Raw genomic sequence first — 17,449 nt, 5'->3', positions numbered from 1 at the left:
CATCTAAATCTAATCTAATTCTTCTAAAATATAAAAAAATATTATATTAAAAAGAGTTTTGGATCCCAATTGTTTGCCTCTCATCTGATCTCGCCCATGGGCAGCATGTAAATCAAGACCACTGCTGTTTCCATTTATATATTTTATTTCATCTCTCCCCAACCAACTCATATCTAATTTTTTTATACTCGCTCGCTTCTCTTTGATCATCCTCACAATCTCACTTCAACATCTTCACCTATTCCTGCCATAACCCAGCTCTTCACACAGTGGCTTCTGGGATTTGTCCTCTCTCCATTTCCCTGACTCAAACAAACAGCTGAATGACACACATTCACATCTTACACATGTATTCTGTAGACATGGAAACCCTTTCCTAGAAGCACAGGCATTATTAACTGAGAGTGAGTGTTTGTGGTATAAGAAAAAGTCTGAGTTTATATATAATACACTCCTCTTTTTCAGCACAAAATAGATGACCACATAAATACAGTATGATGTTTTATTACATAACACATGTGTTAAATTATTGAATACTGGTAGTACTTTCAGTTCTTGCGTTAGACAAAAAATGTTTACATCAATGCAGTTATTTTGGCATACAAAACATAGGCAATGCAGGATTATATCCAGTGCTAACACTGTGACTATAGTCAAAGTTACACCACATATAGAATTTGATTAACTGGTAAGAGTTAGCAATCTGAACAACTTTAAATTAAAAGTGCACTTGAGGTGCGGAATTTTTAAATAACAAGGAAAAGACACAAATTACAAATGCAAAGATCACAGCACAACCACTGGTCTCCATGCGTTTATGTGAGCATTATTACTCCATTGGTTCTATGTAGTGGAATAAGATTTATATAACATTCGTAAAATCCTGTTTCCAAGCTCATTTAATTGATCCAATAAAAACAGTACTAATTGGTACTCCAAAACAGGACCCTACAGAAAGCTAACCCTTGGTTTACCTGATTAGATTTACAATACAGCAATTTACTGATTGATTACATAAGCATTCTCACAGACAAAGAGTAAACTACAAGCAGTTTTCAAATCAACAATTATATATATGTAAAAATGACATTCTGATTGTAAATTATCATTAATAGTCAAAGGCAACTCACGGGTGTTGCCGATTCTGGACTCAGGGTCACATTGTAACAGATGGGAACATGCTTGTTATTCAGAATGGATTTATTCTTTGACCTTTAGATTTTAACTCAAAGGATCACACTCTGAGTTGATTTAAAGGAGAACTCCGGGCAATTTTAACATTGAGCTCATTTTTTTTTTACATTTGGAGTGCTGTCAGTACAGAGAACAACGACAAAAGTCGGTGTTGCCTACACCGTGTCATCCTCTTTTTAAAATTTGCACCCTGTTGACTTAAATGGGGCAAGTTTTAAACCTGCTTTTAGCCTCTTAACATCCTTGATGTGTCATTACAAGTGCACAGCCATGTGAGTGATTTTATTCAGAGAGAACACGGTGAATCTGACTTCAGTAGATGTGAAAGATGTGAATAAAAATGTTAATATGTTAATTCAGCCAGCTCACATACCTGTATTTACTTCCTGATTTCGGTCGAAGGCCACAGTAGTCGATTGTCGAGTGCGCGCGCCTGATCATTGGTAACTAAGCAATGGTAATTTACAATCGACTACTGTGGACTTCGACCGATTTTTTCGTTGTTCTCTGTACTGACAGCACTCCAAATTTACAAAAAAATGAGCTCAATGTTAAAATTGACCGGAGTTCTCCTTTAAGACTTTGGTAGTAAAATGGAGCATTATTTAAACATTCCCAACAGTTTAAGAGCAAATGCTATACAATTCATTTTGTCCATACTGTAATCAGCAGAAAGGTCAAACAAAATGGTCAGAAAAAAAACATTTACTGATTTTGTAACACAGTTGCTGTGGTTTAAAGCTTTTGGATTGTTTTAGCTAAATAAACTTTGGTCCACTTCAAAATATTAAGGAAATGCCAAATGTGAGCATTTGTGCACACTTTTGAAATGTATTCAGCAAGGATGCATTAGATTGATCAAAAGTGACAAAAAAGATGTGTGTATTGTTGCAAATGATTTTTATTTCAAATAAATGCACTTGTGAACTTTCTATATTCAAAGAACTCTGAAAAAGATATATCACGGTTTCCACAAAAATATTAAGCATTAATAATAAACTGTTTTAACACTGATATTAACAGTGTTCTTGAGAACCAAATCAGAATATTATAATGATTTCTGAAGGATCATGTGACACTGAAGACTGGAGTAATGATGCTGAAAATTCAGCTTTACCATCACAGGAATAAATTACATTTTAAAATATATGAAAATAGAAAACAGTTCTTTTAAAGTGTAATAATATTTCACAATATTACCGTTTTACTGTATTTCTGCAATAATAAATGCAGCCTTGGTGAGCATAAGAGAATTCTTTCAAAAACAATCTTGCCAACCCCAAACTTTTCAGGGGTATAGTGTTAGTGTATATGCAAAAAAAATATATATATAAAAAAGGATTGGAAAAAAGGAAACAACTTTTCATTGTTTCTAATGACTGTTTTGATATTTGTAATCTCTAAAAGCTTGAAAAAAACACACAAAATTGCAATTTAATCACTTAAATGAAAGAAATGTACTGACGTATGCAATAAAGTTACTGACTCAATAAATAGGCAAGTTGTGCTGAATCAATAGATGCCATTACAGAAAAGAGTATGATCCCACATAATTTGAAACATGCGTCCATAAACATCTACTGTACACAACCTGACGTAGAGTCTTAACTAATTAATTTAGGATTTTCTTTAACTCTAAATAAGCTTCTTAACCATTGCTGACCTCTTAACCTCAAATTAATAAAAGCTCAAAGTCTGCAAACAAAAGCTCAGTGGTGAATAGAGGACCATACAAATCTCCCATCAACACCTTTGGCTTGCTAATCATGTATATATTATCACAAAAAAGTCACATCATCCTGCGACTGCACCCAGCGCCAGTGTGCGTCATACTCCAGTTGAACTTTGCCATTCATTTTGCAGCTCTCCAGCTCAACTTTGCCATTCTTATAGGGTTTCACTTTAGGGCTCAGACTCTTCCCCAGCTTCTCAGCGAGACAGGCCCTGGCCGAATCTGTGCTGACCATTTGCTTTATTGATTTGTCCAGGATTCCATTGGTCTTGTTGGGTTGGTATGGTCTCGCTGTCTCAGACGCTTTATTCCAAACCTGAGCTTCTTCTTTAGGAGCATCGGACTTGACTAGTGGAGATCTGGTTACAGATCCAGTGGAACTGCCCATGCCTCCTCCAGTGCTTCTGGAGCCATCTGTCCCTATAGGGGCGGCACACAGTTTTGAATCAGTCCCACTGGAGGGGCAGTACTCATCCAGATCATCAGCTAATGTGTCCAGATAGCTGCCAATGGAAATGTTATCCAGCTTGTCATGTGGGTCCTGCAGACTGCTCCAGCTGCCCCTCCAGGAGGTGTCGGGACCCTCCCCTAAGCTGTACTGGCTGCTGGTCAGGCTGCTGCAGCGGCTGGTGAGCGCGCCACGCTCTTCCAGGAGCCATTTCACTGCCTCGATGCCCTCATGCAGTGCTAGCAACTGGTTCAAGATCTTGACGTCTGCTGCTCGTAGATGAGCCTGTGCAGAGGAAATACACATGGACATCAAGAGCTTTTTTAACAAACATAACTATAGTTAAACGAAAGTACCCTTTAAAATGAAGATTATTTAGTAGCATCTGTGGTTCCATGAAGAACCTTTAGCATCCATGGAACCTTTCCATTGCACAAAAGGTTCTTTATAGTGGATTTTTTTTTTTTTTTACTTTTATTGTCCCCCATGGGGGAAACTAGTTTTGCAGCAAAAGGTAACAGACATACAGACAATACATTAAAACACACAATACATAATACACATCGCACACATCATAGTTCATATATATATAAACACAAAAAATGCTCTTTAGATTATTAAAATTCTCTTCACAATAAGAAAAAAAAGGTTATTTTAATAACTGTTCACTGATACCCCTTTTCCACCAAAGCATTTTGAGAGCCGGTTCGGAGCCGGTGCCTACTCGTGAACCAGTTCTTTGTGTTTCGACAGCCAAAGAACCGGTTCTCGGCCAGGAAAACTGGTTCCAAAGCGGCACCAACTCTTTGCTGGACTAGAACCGTTCTTTTACCATGTCATGCTTACGTCGGGGGCTGGGGGCGGGTTTAGATGTGTTCTAAATATCTTTTCCTTTTCTGACCGCAAAGCCAGGAGAAACAGTTGCAGAAACACGGTGTAGTCCGCCATTATAATTGTTATGCTTGAAGTTGGTGCAAGCGTTTCTAGCTTTTTTTTATCTTATTTTTTTATTGAAAACATTAATGTAGGCAAAGAAGAAAACAGTCACAATATAGAACAAATAAACGGAAAGAAAAAAAAGACACAAGACAGGGGTACATAACTAATCAGAAAAGATTACATATCAAAGGAAAAGATTAAAAGACTTACACATGTAACTTAGAAAAGTGAAGAAACCTGTTGCCTTAATATTATTAAGTAAATAAACTCAAAACGTAGTTGAAAAATGAAGTTATGTGGAATTGCCATGTTCACATAACTTAATTTAATAATTACGCATGAAGCTTATTACTTAATAGTTTTAAGGCAACAGCTTTCCTCACCTTTTTAAGTTAAGTCAACTGATCACTTCTTACAGGTATCGCTTTTGCAAACACCCTTTTGGAACCTTTATTTTTTAAAAGTGTATAAAGTAATAGTACACCCAAAATTCTGTCATATCATGTACACTATGCAAATATTAAAATATTACATGTAAATTTGAATATGCACATTCAAATAATGTGAATTAGATTTGGTCTGTTCCTTAAACAAAGCTATTGAAAGGCTCTAAAAGACATGGGGCCTCATTTACAAAATTGGTGCGTAGAAACCTTCGTGCATTTGATCATACGATAATTTATCTCAAAAGTGCGTACGTGTGATTTAGAGAACAATCATGTGCGTACGCCTCTCTTCCAGAACTGCAGTTCTCCGACTCAAGGAAAAGTGCGTACGTCTGCTCAGACCCTGAAGTGTGCCTACGCAAAATCCACGCCAACGTTCGTATTTATAAAAATGGTCTTTGACGTGGATTTTAGCGTGCGCACAGATTTGATCTTAGAGTGTGCGTACACTAAAATCCACGTCAAAGACCATTTTTATAAATATGAACGTTGGCGTGGATTTTGCGTAGGCACACTTCAGGGTCTGAGCAGACGTACGCACTTTCCTTGAGTCGGAATAAGCTTTATAAATGAGGCCCATGGATTAAAGTGCATGAGTCGTACGGGCCGCTTTTATGGTGTGTTTTTTTTTTTTTGTCATTTTGGAAGTTTGACAACTTTAATAAATGCTCTAAATGACTTTTTATTAGTGCTGATTGTTGTGTTTAGTCTGGGGTTCATAAGCATGACTGGAGTCCTGTGCTGACTGAGGTCCATTACTGTAAATGCTGTTGAGATTTATAGATCTTTCTGACAATATCCATTCCTCTAGTGAAGCACTCTTCTCTTCCTAATTCCCACCGCAAATGGGCTAAGCAGTTTTCCTCTGACACATCTACACTTAATGTCTAAATAACAGTATATATATATATATATATATATATATATATATATATATATATATAGAGTGTGTGTATACATAGTGTGTAGAGATATATATATACATACAGGTCCTTCTAAAAAAATTAGCATATTGTGATAAAGTTCATTATTTTCCATAATGTAATGATAAAAATTAAACTTTCATATATTTTAGATTCATTGCACACCAACTGAAATATTTCAGGTCTTTTATTGTTTTAATACTGATGATTTTGGCATACAGCTCATGAAAACCCAAAATTCCTATCTCAAAAAATTAGCACATCATGAAAAGGGTCTCTAAACAAGCTATTAACCTAATCATCTGAATCAACTAATTAACTCTAAACACCTGCAAAAGATTCCTGAGGCTTTTAAAAACTCCCAGCCTGTTTCATTACTCAAAACCGCAATCATGGGTAAGACTGCCGACCTGACTGCTGTCCAGAAGGCCATCATTGACACCCTCAAGCAAGAGGGTAAGACACAGAAAGAAATTTCTGAACAAATAGGCTGTTCCCAGAGTGCTGTATCAAGGCACCTCAGTGGGAAGTCTGTGGGAAGGAAAAAGTGTGGCAAAAAACACTGCATAACGAGAAGAGGTGACCGGACCCTGAGGAAGATTGTGGAGAAGGACCGATTCCAGACCTTGGGGGACCTGCGGAAGCAGTGGACTGAGTCTGGAGTAGAAACATCCACAGCCACCGTGCACAGGCGTGTGCAGGAAATGGGCTACAGGTGCCGCATTCCCCAGGTCAAGCCACTTTTGAACCAGAAACCGCGGCAGAAGCGCCTGACCTGGGCTACAGAGAAGCAGCACTGGACTGTTGCTCAGTGGTCCAAAGTACTTTTTTCGGATGAAAGCAAATTTTGCATGTCCTTCGGAAATCAAGGTGCCAGAGTCTGGAGGAAGACTGGGGTCCATCAGTGATGGTCTGGGTTGCCATGTCAGCTGCTGGTGTTGGTCCACTATGTTTTATCAAGGGCAGGGTCAATGCAGCTAGCTATCAGGAGATTTTGGAGTTCTTCATGCTTCCATCTGCTGAAAAGCTTTATGGAGATGAAGATTTCATTTTTCAGCACGACCTGGCACCTGCTCACAGTGCCAAAACCACTGGTAAATGGTTTACTGATCATGGTATTACTGTGCTCAATTGGCCTGCCAACTCTCCTGACCTGAACCCCATAGAGAATCTGTGGGATATTGTGAAGAGAAAGTTGAGAGACGCAAGACCCAACACTCTGGATGAGCTTAAGGCCGCTATCGAAGCATCCTGGGCCTCCATAACACCTCAGCAGTGCCACAGGCTGATTGCCTCCATGCCACGCCACATTGAAGCAGTCATTTCTGCAAAAGGATTCCCGACCAAGTATTGAGTGCATAACTGAACATAATTATTTGAAGGTTGACTTTTTTTGTATTAAAAACACTTCTTTTATTGGTCGGATGAAATATGCTAATTTTTTGAGATTATATTAAAACAAGACAGTATTAAAACAATAAAAGACCTGAAATATTTCAGTTTGTGTGCAATGAATCTAAAATATATGAAAGTTTAATTTTTATCATTACATTATGGAAAAAAATGAACTTTATCACAATATGCTAATTTTTTAGAAGGACCTGTATATATATATATATATATATATATATATATATATATATATATATATATATATATATATATATATATATATATATATGTATGCTAAGGTTTACTTTTCTTTAGATTTCAAGAAAAGTAAACAAGTATATATTCCATTTGGCCAAATCAATATACTAATGGATGCTATTAGTCTTGTGACAATAATATACTAGATCCTTCCTTCATCATTAAATCTTGTTTTTGGAATGTATTCTAATGAGGCAAAGCATATCTGTCAAAATATGAGGGATTCCCATTCCTTCAGAAGTATGCTACGAAGCTTCATTTGGCAGCAGTGAAGCATTTTTGTCAGGAAGATGTAATTATGATATACAAAGTCCTGAACCCTTCTGACTGACTGAATGGCTCTCCAGCCCATAAAACAGTGCTCATCAAATAGTCAGTGCTTCCTCTGAAAGCCACAGTACTTTAGCTCCCACAATCCCTGACAGATTCTGCCCTGTCTGCACCCCATCAGCTAGTCACACACCACTTTAGGTAAACAGTTCACCTAAAATCTTAATTCTGTCATTATTTACTAACCTACATGTCAGTCCATGTGGAACACAAAAGACGTCTTAGTCTTAGTCACCATTCAATTTCACCGCATCTTTTTCCATTCAGTGAAAGTGAATGATGATTGAGGCCTAACTTCTCCTTTTGTGTGCCACTGAAAAAAGAAAGAAATTAAACGATTACATTTTCAATTAAAAGGAGGACGTCTAAATGCGGATAATGCTCTGAATCCCAATAGACCCAGTTTTAAAGAGGATGAGATAAATCAGTTTAAGTGCACCAATCCAGGCCTGTCATAAATGGACAGCATACTCTTATCCTATACATCCAGCCTGCTGTGTAATTTAAAGGCCATAGTGCACTGCTGATGTCAACCACACTAATTACAGAACAAAAAACCAAAAGAGAACATTTTGGTAAAAGAGCGTGGGATACAAATAGAACAAAAGAGGCAGCGAGAGGGGGATGGGAAATAGAGCTGAATTTAGAAGGCAAAGATAAACAAGCCTTTTTTTTAAAGTAAATAGAGAAAGATGTAAATTCATAAAAGATGAGAGAGATTCAGAGAACAGACTGTAACATCTCTGCTCTGGTTGGGTTGGGTTGGGTTAACGTCAGCACAGCACCTCAGTCTGAGTTGCTGAGACTAATGAACAAACTCGTAAATATTCTCCCTGTCTCAGCACTGATGTGGTGAGCGCTGATCTGGTGCCCAACTCCAGCCTGTTTGCATATGCATATGGAACTGGTTGAATTGAACATACACATACTATGGGGTTCGATTTTATTAATGTTTTTGAAATAATTATTTTATGCTCACCAAGGATTCATTTTTTTAAATAAAAAATACAGTAAAACTGTATTGTGTATATTTCATTGTGAAATATTATTACAATTTAACAAGAATGTTTTCTAGTTTAATATATTGTCAAATTTATTCCTGACCCGTAATGACAAAACTGAATTTTCAGCATCATTACTCCAGTCTTCAGTGTCACATGATCCTTCAGAAATCATTCTAATATGCTGATTTGGTGCTCAAGAAACATTTCTTGTTATTGCCACAGTTGAAAACGGTTGTGCTGCATAATATTTCTTTTCTGGAAACCTTGGTATTTGTTTACCTTTTGACTGTTTTCTGGATTCGTATAAAGTTCAAATGAACAGCATTTTTTTGGAATAGAAATATTTTGTAACATTACAAATGTCTTTAATGTCACTTTTGAGAAACTGAATGCATCCTTGCTGAATTAATTAATGAATAAAAAAAAAATCTTACTAACCCCCAAATTTTGCATGGTACTGTACAGTGCCCATTACATTTGTATATAGAGTAAAACAGTTAACAAACTTCAAATTAATAGGCTACTGTTAGTTTTTGGGATTAACAACCTCATTTGTGTGTCTCGAAATGTCCAGTTCACACAATAGCGTCTCGAATACTGTCTATATGAACATGCAATGGGAGTCAAAGCAATATCAAAGATGGCGACAGGCGTAAAACTGAAAAGTCTTATCATACACTTTTGACACAACAAGTTTCCAAGAGACAAGAGTTCATCCACCAAATCTTCATTAACCGACAGCAGCTTTTATAACTGGTCGGAGAGTCGCACATAGAACACAAAACTGACGGGAGCAGCTCCTAACCGGTGCAGACTGGATCTAGAACTTTCAGATGACTCACAGCTCATATCTCTGTTGTTGTAAGTTACTGAAACGACACATGAAAACCTCAAATACAGCACTGACAACCATATTCCGCTGCTGTGTGAACATGGCCTTAAATAACTCTGTTTACTTGAGCCCATAGTATTTTGTTTGTCCAGAAAAGTTCAAATGACAAAGATAATGTTAAAGGAGTAGTTCACCCCAAAATTAAAATTGTCATTATCCCAAACCCATATGACCCATATGGGACACAAAAGGAGCAGTTTGGAAGAATTTGACTGGTTTCTTATTTCGTTGCAACTGAACTAGGACTGGCACTTTCAAGCTTTACATCAAAAGGACACTTTACATCAAAAGGACACAAAAGCACCATAAAGGTATTATAGGTTACAACGGGGCTAAAGGCGCACCGGGGTAAAAGGCACATTTGATTTTATTCTCTTTTAAACCACTAAATGGCAACATTCAGCTCAGCACTTTTTTGTGCTGCTTTTTATGATGCATGTCGAAGTTTGGCTGATCCTTGACGCGATCACAGACAATGCAAAGTTGATTTTGTGCTAATATTTAATGTTTTTAAAAATGTTGTAGATTTATGTAGCAAACATCAAATGAAAATTGGTGTCTACATTTTGAGACAAAGGTCTTGTTAATGATTTTCAGTTTTGTTCGAGGTAAATAAAGCATATTTTTTCCAATAACGTAAGAATATGTAAAAGTATGGTATTCGGGGTAAAAGGCGCATTTGTTACGGTAAAGCTCTATTAAATTATTTTTGGATTTCATTCAACGCTTTTAGAATCTTTACTCATAGAATCTTACCTTTATTTATCAAAATAAACCAAAAATAGTGCAAACTTTGCTAAAGTGATTGTTTTAAACAAGTATTAATTTAGACATTATTAAAAACATATTATTTTAGCTAAAGTATTTGTATGAATAATGTGCATTTTTCCCCATGCTGGTGAGCCTTTTACCCAGTGTGTGGGGTAAAAGGCCCACCTTGCCACCTCATACATTTATAAGATTCTTAAACAAACAACCCACTTTTATGATTTATTTTTACACAAAATATCTTGCTCCAACAATGTTCAATATTTTTTTTTCTGCAATCATACACTATGGAAATAGTGAAAAACACATTTTTCTCAGGGTGTGCCTTTAGCCCCGTTGTACCCTACACGTTTTCAAATTATCTTCAAAAGCCAAAATAACCGGACTTTATGAGAAACCGACCAAACTTTTATGTAGTTACTCAAAGATTTGCATCCTTTTTACATCTTGAAAGCTCCAATCGCCATTCATTGTAGTCTTGGTTGTTCCCTGATGGAGGGAACAGAGACATTATGTCCCCCCTGAACCACCGCTGAATAGCCGGGGCTCTCATCTTATATAGGCTACTGTACTCGTATGTACGGGGGAGTGGCTTGGCATGCAAATTCCACTCGCCAATTCCATTGGCAGTTTTTCTAAAACTCAGAGATGATTGGGGCTCCCAAGCGAGACCCCATTTATCAGTCAACATAACATTGTAGTGACTGACAGATGGGGAACTGCACGTAAAAGAGCAAAAACTATTATTCTTCAAAATGTACCTTGGCTTTCCACAAATAAAGAAAGCCATATGGGTTTGGAACAAGTAAATAATTACCCAATTGTCAGACAGATTTCTGGGTGAACTATATCTTAAAATAGACCGTATAAAATGCTAAAGAACTGAAAATACTGTCATTGCAACCTAATGCAATAAAGTGCACGGTTGCTGCAATCATCTTATGTATCTTCCACATGGAGCCACACACTGACCCACAGACTCTCCTTAGGGAGAACATTCCACAGTGTCTGAGGCTCACACTGGAGATTCTCACAGCCAGAAGAATTCCATTTCCCCACTCCTTAAAACCATAGCTCATACGTCTTGTGTTCTAATCCCTGGAATTCTGGAGAGCTCATTTTCCATGCTGTGGTGTCCTGCTCCATTAAGTATCACACGTAGCTCTCTCCATGTGTGTTAAAAGGACTTTATTTTTACTCAGTGGCAGAGTACAGTAAGCACAAATATAAATAAAGATATTTTACTATGACGCTTATTTTCTTTATCATGGCTCAATGACTTTAGAAATAAGTCCTTCAGAGATGAGGAGGCTTTCAAGCATGTATTCAGGTATGTGAAGAACATTGACGTTGCCATTTTTGGCCATGCCATTGTGAAATACTGTAGTAAATATATCTGCTACAAAAAAATATTTATAAAATAGACATTATCTTTAAAAAAATGAAGAAATATGTTGAATGTGTTCAAGTACACACAAGTTTGCATGTATTCAAACTTGCCGCATCATGCAGTTTGCTATGTTAAATGGCAATTACAACATACAGTAGCATAGTATAAGGTATGAAATATACAAGTCATTATGGTGCTCATTTGTTATTCTTGGAATTTCACATTCAGCGTCAAAAATGAAAAAGGGCAGGGGACAAACAAAGCCCCAGATATTTGTGTTTTTGATAGTAATTTATTATTCCATTGAAGTTCTGGGTTTAGTGCCTATGTGGACCACATAGTGACCTTTAGATGTCAGAGAGTTGTATTTGCTGTCTCAAAGGCGAGTGATGTTTTGCTACTAAGTGGTTTTGGATGATAAAAACTGAAGTCAGAAACTAAAGTCAGTTGTATAAACACTTACTGTGAAGAAAACACTCCCAATACCTGCAAATCTTCAAATTTTCCATTACAGTAAAGAGCTGTATAATCTAACTTATAGAGTGTTTATTATTATTTTATTATTATGTTTATTATATTTTGCTCATAATTTAAAGCTACTTTACTGTATTAATATTAAATTAATATTATATAAATAGCCACATAATTTTCCAGATTTAGACTTATATTCAGTTAATTGATGCAATCAAAGTATTTGAGATACAGTAAATGTGTTTCTTTATTAAAATATTCCTGAAAATCAACTTATGCTATAAGTGAATATATTTCAGATGCTACCGTTCAAAAGTTTGGGGTCTGTAAGATTTTTAAAAGAAATCTCTTACGCTCATCTGCATTTATTTAATCACAAATACAATAAATACAGTAATATTGCGAAATATTTTTACAATTGAAAATAACTGTATTCTATTTTAAAGGGACAGTTCACCCAAAAATGAATATTTTGTCATTACTTACATTTCGTTTTTCTTTTGAACACAAAAGAAAATATTTTAAAGAATGTTGGTAATCAAAAAGTTGACTGTAGCCATTGACTTCCAAAGTGATTTTTTTCCTTCCATGGAAGTCAATGGCTACCGTCAACTGGGTGCCGTCAACTTTTTACCAACATTCTTTAAAATATCTGTTTTTGTGTTCAACAGAAGAAAGAAGCTCATACAGGTTTGGAACAACATGGGGGTGAGTAAGTGAAAACAAAGATTAAAATGAAAAAAAAAAATTTGGGTTAACTATCCCTTTAATGTATTAAAAAACAATTTATTCCTGTGATAGTAAAGCAGCATCATTAACTGTGAGTATTTTCAGCTTCATTACTCCAGTCTTCAGTGTCACATTATCCTTTAGAGATTATTATCAATGTCAGAGAGGGTGTGCTGTTTAATATTTTTGTGACATTTATTAGAAATATAAATCTTTTGTAACATTATACATGTGTTTACTGTCACTTTTGATCAATTGAATGCATTCTTGCTCAAATTTCTGAACGGTAGCGAATAATGAGACAGCAAAACATTTCAGCTGCATCACAGTTTACACTCTTTCTGAACACATTTAACAGCAGCTGTCTTTTGCTCCTCCTGACACACTGCAGCTCTGACAGGATTGACAGCATCTCTTATATTCCAATACATCACCGCTGTCTCTCTCATCTAGCACGACACGTGCACTCTATCTCTCTGCATTCCTTTCTTACCTCTACGTCCTCCCACTCTCCCTTTCAATCTTATGCTTCCCCTCCCTCGTTTCCTCTCTCCTCTCATTCTATCAGGCTGGAAGACTCATCTCCCTTTCCTCCATCTGTCAGCACACCTTCCCCCTGTGTTTCCCATCTGTGTGTCAGGCAGGGAGAGAGAGTTGCTGAAAGTCATTGAGGACACCCCTCTCTCGCTCTTTCTTCACGCAGATCACAGACATTAATAACAAGCTGTTTGATTTCACACCTAATTCCACTGTTTTAAAGTCAAATGTTTTGTCATTTTTTTGTCTGCACTGTCTTACACCATACTGTGTGTGTGTGTGTGTGTGTGTGTGTGTGTGTGTGTGTGTGTGTGTGTGTGTGTGTGTGTGTGTGTGTGTGTGTGTGTGTGTGTGTGTGTGTGTGTGTGTGTGTGTGTGTGTGTGTGTGTGTGTGTGTGTGTGTGTGTGTGTCAATAGAGTACAGCAGTCCGGCTGACAATGTCACAGTGTGAGGTAAAGTTCAATGACAGTTGTCTTGCTGTATTTCATGACTATTTGGGAACAGTGTAAAATGGCATGCAGGGAACAGTAAAACTCTAAATCAATTCCTAAACACCCAATTTACTTTCACATTTTTAGAAGAAAAGGTTCTATCTAGAACCTAAAGGGTTCTGTCAGGCGCTTCATATATAGAACATTTAAGTGATCATTTTATGAATTGAGTTTTAATTAATTAATTACGAAGTAAACTGCTTGTAAACATGCTTTATCGTTAGAACAAATAATAATAATTTAATAACCTGTAAACATGAAAGTATTATGCAATCATTTAAGACATTTCTCCTTATAAAGTACCTTTTTGGCATAAAGCTTTCTTTAAAATGTAGTCAAAGCCCCTAGGGTTCCATATATATATATATATACACTTAAATATATATATATATATATATATATATATATATATATATTTTTTTTTTTTTTTTCATGTACGTATAAATACCAATGTATAAGATTAGACAAAAATATTAGGCATGTTTGGTTTTTATTTCTAACTGTTAAATAAACAGGGCTGCCAAGAAAATAAATAGACTACTGTTCAAAAATGTGGGTTTAGTAAATTGTTTAATGTTTTGGAACATTAGAGAAGCATGAATTACCCGTAGCAGATCTATACAGGTGGAGCTGGGAAAGGGTTTCTGAAAGCGCACTGCACTGCTACAGCAAATGCTGACCAAGTATTAGAAGGTAGCACCGAGCTCATTGGCTACTGATACAGCAGGAACCAATCAGCTGTGCCCTAGAGAATGATGTGATTGCTAGCAGATTGAGTTAAGGATCTATCAGTCTGCAACCTATCAGCATCTAGAGTTTCATGACAGAACTTTTGTATTTCTAGATGTTATACACAAAGAGTACAATTACTTGATTTGTAAATACATAAATATAATGTATAAATTGCACAAAGCTGTGAAGACACATTTTGTATCATTAACCTTTTTTATGCGGAAAACCATAGACATGTTAAGATGTCTAAATCAGAGAGGTATCCCGCAATGATCATCATGATGGCAAATTAATAACACCGACTTATTGCAGTAGCAACTGGCAGTAGCAAAATCCATGACAGCTTTGGGGCCTTTTACAAAGTCTCCCACTCTGTAAAGAGCACCATAGCAACAACATCAGGGTCCATTTGCTTAATGGCTCTGCATTCCACTGGGGAACAAGCTCATTTCCCTAACTACAATAATTCTTTAGACAACCGAGTGTGTCTCTAGCCCAAGAGCTTGAAGTTACAGTAAGCATGAACATTAAAAACAGCAACAAATCTTCTACCACAACTCAAGCAGGTCCTTCACTTCAACATCATCCCAGACATGGTTGCAAGCAATACATCTGCTCATTAAAAACACCATTGCCTAGTATGATGGTTTTAGGGTCATGTTTCAGTGCTCAATTTACTTTTTGGCAATGCTGTGAGAAATTATTTTGCTTCTGGTTGATTTGGTTTGTGGAATGTGGGTTGAGACCCTTCAAAATGAGAAAACAACAACAACATGCTGCAGGCTTCTTCTTGGGAGTTGTGTTATGAAAAGATACAATCATAGTCAGTGGAGATTTAAACTGGAATTTTTATATGGATATTGGATATGTGACAAACACAGAAAAAAAGGGAATCTGTTTCATAAAGAAGAGAAAATAAATTCACCTCTTCCAGCTGCATATCTGCTGTGAGTGTCATCTACATATATTTACAAAACTTGCACATTATACACATTATTCTGACTGTTGTCACACTCTCCGTTCATTTTATAGTCATTTTCCCCCCTGAATTCTTAAGATGAAGAGTACAAAAGAGAGGGTCACATTATCAAATAATAGTTTATAAATCAATAATCATAAGAATAGTTTTGATTTAAATAAATAAAACTAGTTTACTGGAATAGACATGTAGATCTTACCATCTCCATTTTAAGTTTTCGGATCTTCTCATCCAGTCCTTTCTTCTCTGTCTCATTATTGTCTGTCTGATGACGAGAGGTCATTTTGTGCTCCTCTCTCATCCACTTCAGGAGACCCTCTGGGGTCTTTCTCCCCACTTTTAACTCCAGATCCTTTAAATCTGGGACTGATTCACAGGTATTGCTCTCCTCCATAATTATACAAAGGACCTAATTAAAAGAAAAGAGGAAAAGGGGAAATAGGCTATTGCTAGACTATTGCTCTAAAAAATGCAGCTCCTTAAGTTTTGATTCACACCCCACTGATATAGACATTAATATGCATAAAAACATTATGCAATACCCTGTGGTTATTTGTAAACATTTGACAGTCATTATATTATTGCAGAAATCCACTTATGCCTTAAAAAAAACACGCCACAAGCGTCAACTGAGCTAAATACATCATCATACGTGAGAGTGACATACCTGATTAATATTCTAAACATTCACACGACTGTTTTCTTTCCCAAACGCAGCCTATATGATCTTCAATGGGAAAGACAGACCACCTGAGCATGATGCGAGTCTCTCTGAAGATTCGTCGTTTAAATGTATCCGATCTGCTTGCTGTTCAAATTCCTCGGTTGTGCTGATGATGCCATGTCTGTGTTGAGGTAAACTGTGTATGTGATGCTCGGAGATGAAGTCAGGGTTGGACAGAAGCTCTCTTCAAACTGGATGTATGTCCTGATGTTGCTTGAATCACTCGGTTGGACTGAATTCCACCTGCATGACAGCGAGCGGAGCACAGAAGTTCACTGCCGTAAATAATGGACTAAACGCGACCGTAAATAATGCGCACTGATAAACGCATGAGGCAATCCAAGACAAATTTTGCTTTCTGGGAATGAACTCTTTTTACAGACTGTGAGGTTGCGTTTTAACGGTCATCAGCATCGTAAATCCTGCAAAGTTTAAAAAAACAATAATAATAAAATAAAAGATAGGCTACTGCAAAGTTTTTTATAGGCTATTTAAAAAAAATAAACACACTTTGTATTACATTACCTTTGCAACAAATTACAAAAAACTAGTTAACGCTGATGTGAGGGTGTTTCTATACAGCGGCTGTGACGAGTGAGGGTAAAATTTAAATATTTCTCTCTTCTGACTGCCGTTATCAGTCTCTCTCTTGTGCCAAGCAGCGTCTACATTAAATAATATAGGCTATAGCCTACGCAGAATGATTATTTTGACGAGATTATGTTCAGACTGGACCTGTTGAATATCAAGCACCACTGTCTGCTAAACACATCTCAGACTGACATTTAATGTTTCCACTAAAGTCCTATTCGTAATCTTGCCAACCGCAAGTCAGAACAGTAAATGGTGAGTTGACACGGTATTTCCATTCCAGTGAAAAAAGTCTGATCTGTAACCGCATATAACACATTGGCTGATATTCCCGGTTTGTTTTGTAGTTACACATAGAAAGAAAATAGGGCTAGAGATTTAGAGACAAGAAGTATGAGTCCTTATTCTGTCTTGTGTCATAGGCTACTAGCCTACTAATGTTCTCTTGGGGCCAGGAGCAAGTCAAGATGACATCATT

The 17,449-nt window shown here is 36.7% G+C and overlaps 1 protein-coding gene across 3 annotated transcripts; it reads right to left on the bottom strand.

Annotated features, from left to right (window-relative positions):
- Positions 1-488: 488 nt before the first annotated feature.
- Positions 489-17,141, bottom strand: lurap1 (leucine rich adaptor protein 1). Of its 3 annotated transcripts, none has more exons than XR_013192995.1 (4): positions 16,324-17,141; positions 15,856-16,065; positions 1,795-3,659; positions 489-1,262 (listed from the first exon to the last, which is right to left on the bottom strand). XR_013192995.1 is itself a non-coding variant. In XM_077198714.1 (3 exons), the coding sequence occupies exons 2-3, from the start codon at positions 16,048-16,050 to the stop codon at positions 2,973-2,975; spliced, it is 882 nt and encodes a 293-aa protein (XP_077054829.1). In that variant the 5' UTR covers positions 16,051-16,065; positions 16,324-17,141; the 3' UTR covers positions 489-2,972. The 3 variants fall into 3 exon arrangements, 1 of the variants encoding a protein (XP_077054829.1); XR_013192996.1 differs by having other exon boundaries at positions 2,141-3,659; XM_077198714.1 differs by having other exon boundaries at positions 489-3,659.
- Between the last annotated feature and the right edge of the window lie 308 nt (positions 17,142-17,449).

Source organism: Siphateles boraxobius, unplaced genomic scaffold, assembly GCF_051911475.1.
Source record: "Siphateles boraxobius isolate OS27281-9 unplaced genomic scaffold, OSU_SipBor_1 41, whole genome shotgun sequence".
Taxonomy (NCBI): domain Eukaryota; kingdom Metazoa; phylum Chordata; class Actinopteri; order Cypriniformes; family Leuciscidae; genus Siphateles; species Siphateles boraxobius.
This window is presented reverse-complemented; position numbering and strand designations above follow the sequence as displayed.

Coding starts and splice junctions, on each gene's coding strand:
- lurap1 (XM_077198714.1), bottom strand. CDS start 16,050: ATGGAGGAGAGCAATACCTGTGAATCAGTCCCAGATTTAAAGGATCTG. Junction 3,660..15,855: donor GAAAACTTAAAATGGAGATG/GTAAGATCTACA, acceptor TCCTCTGCACAG/GCTCATCTACGAGCAGCAGA.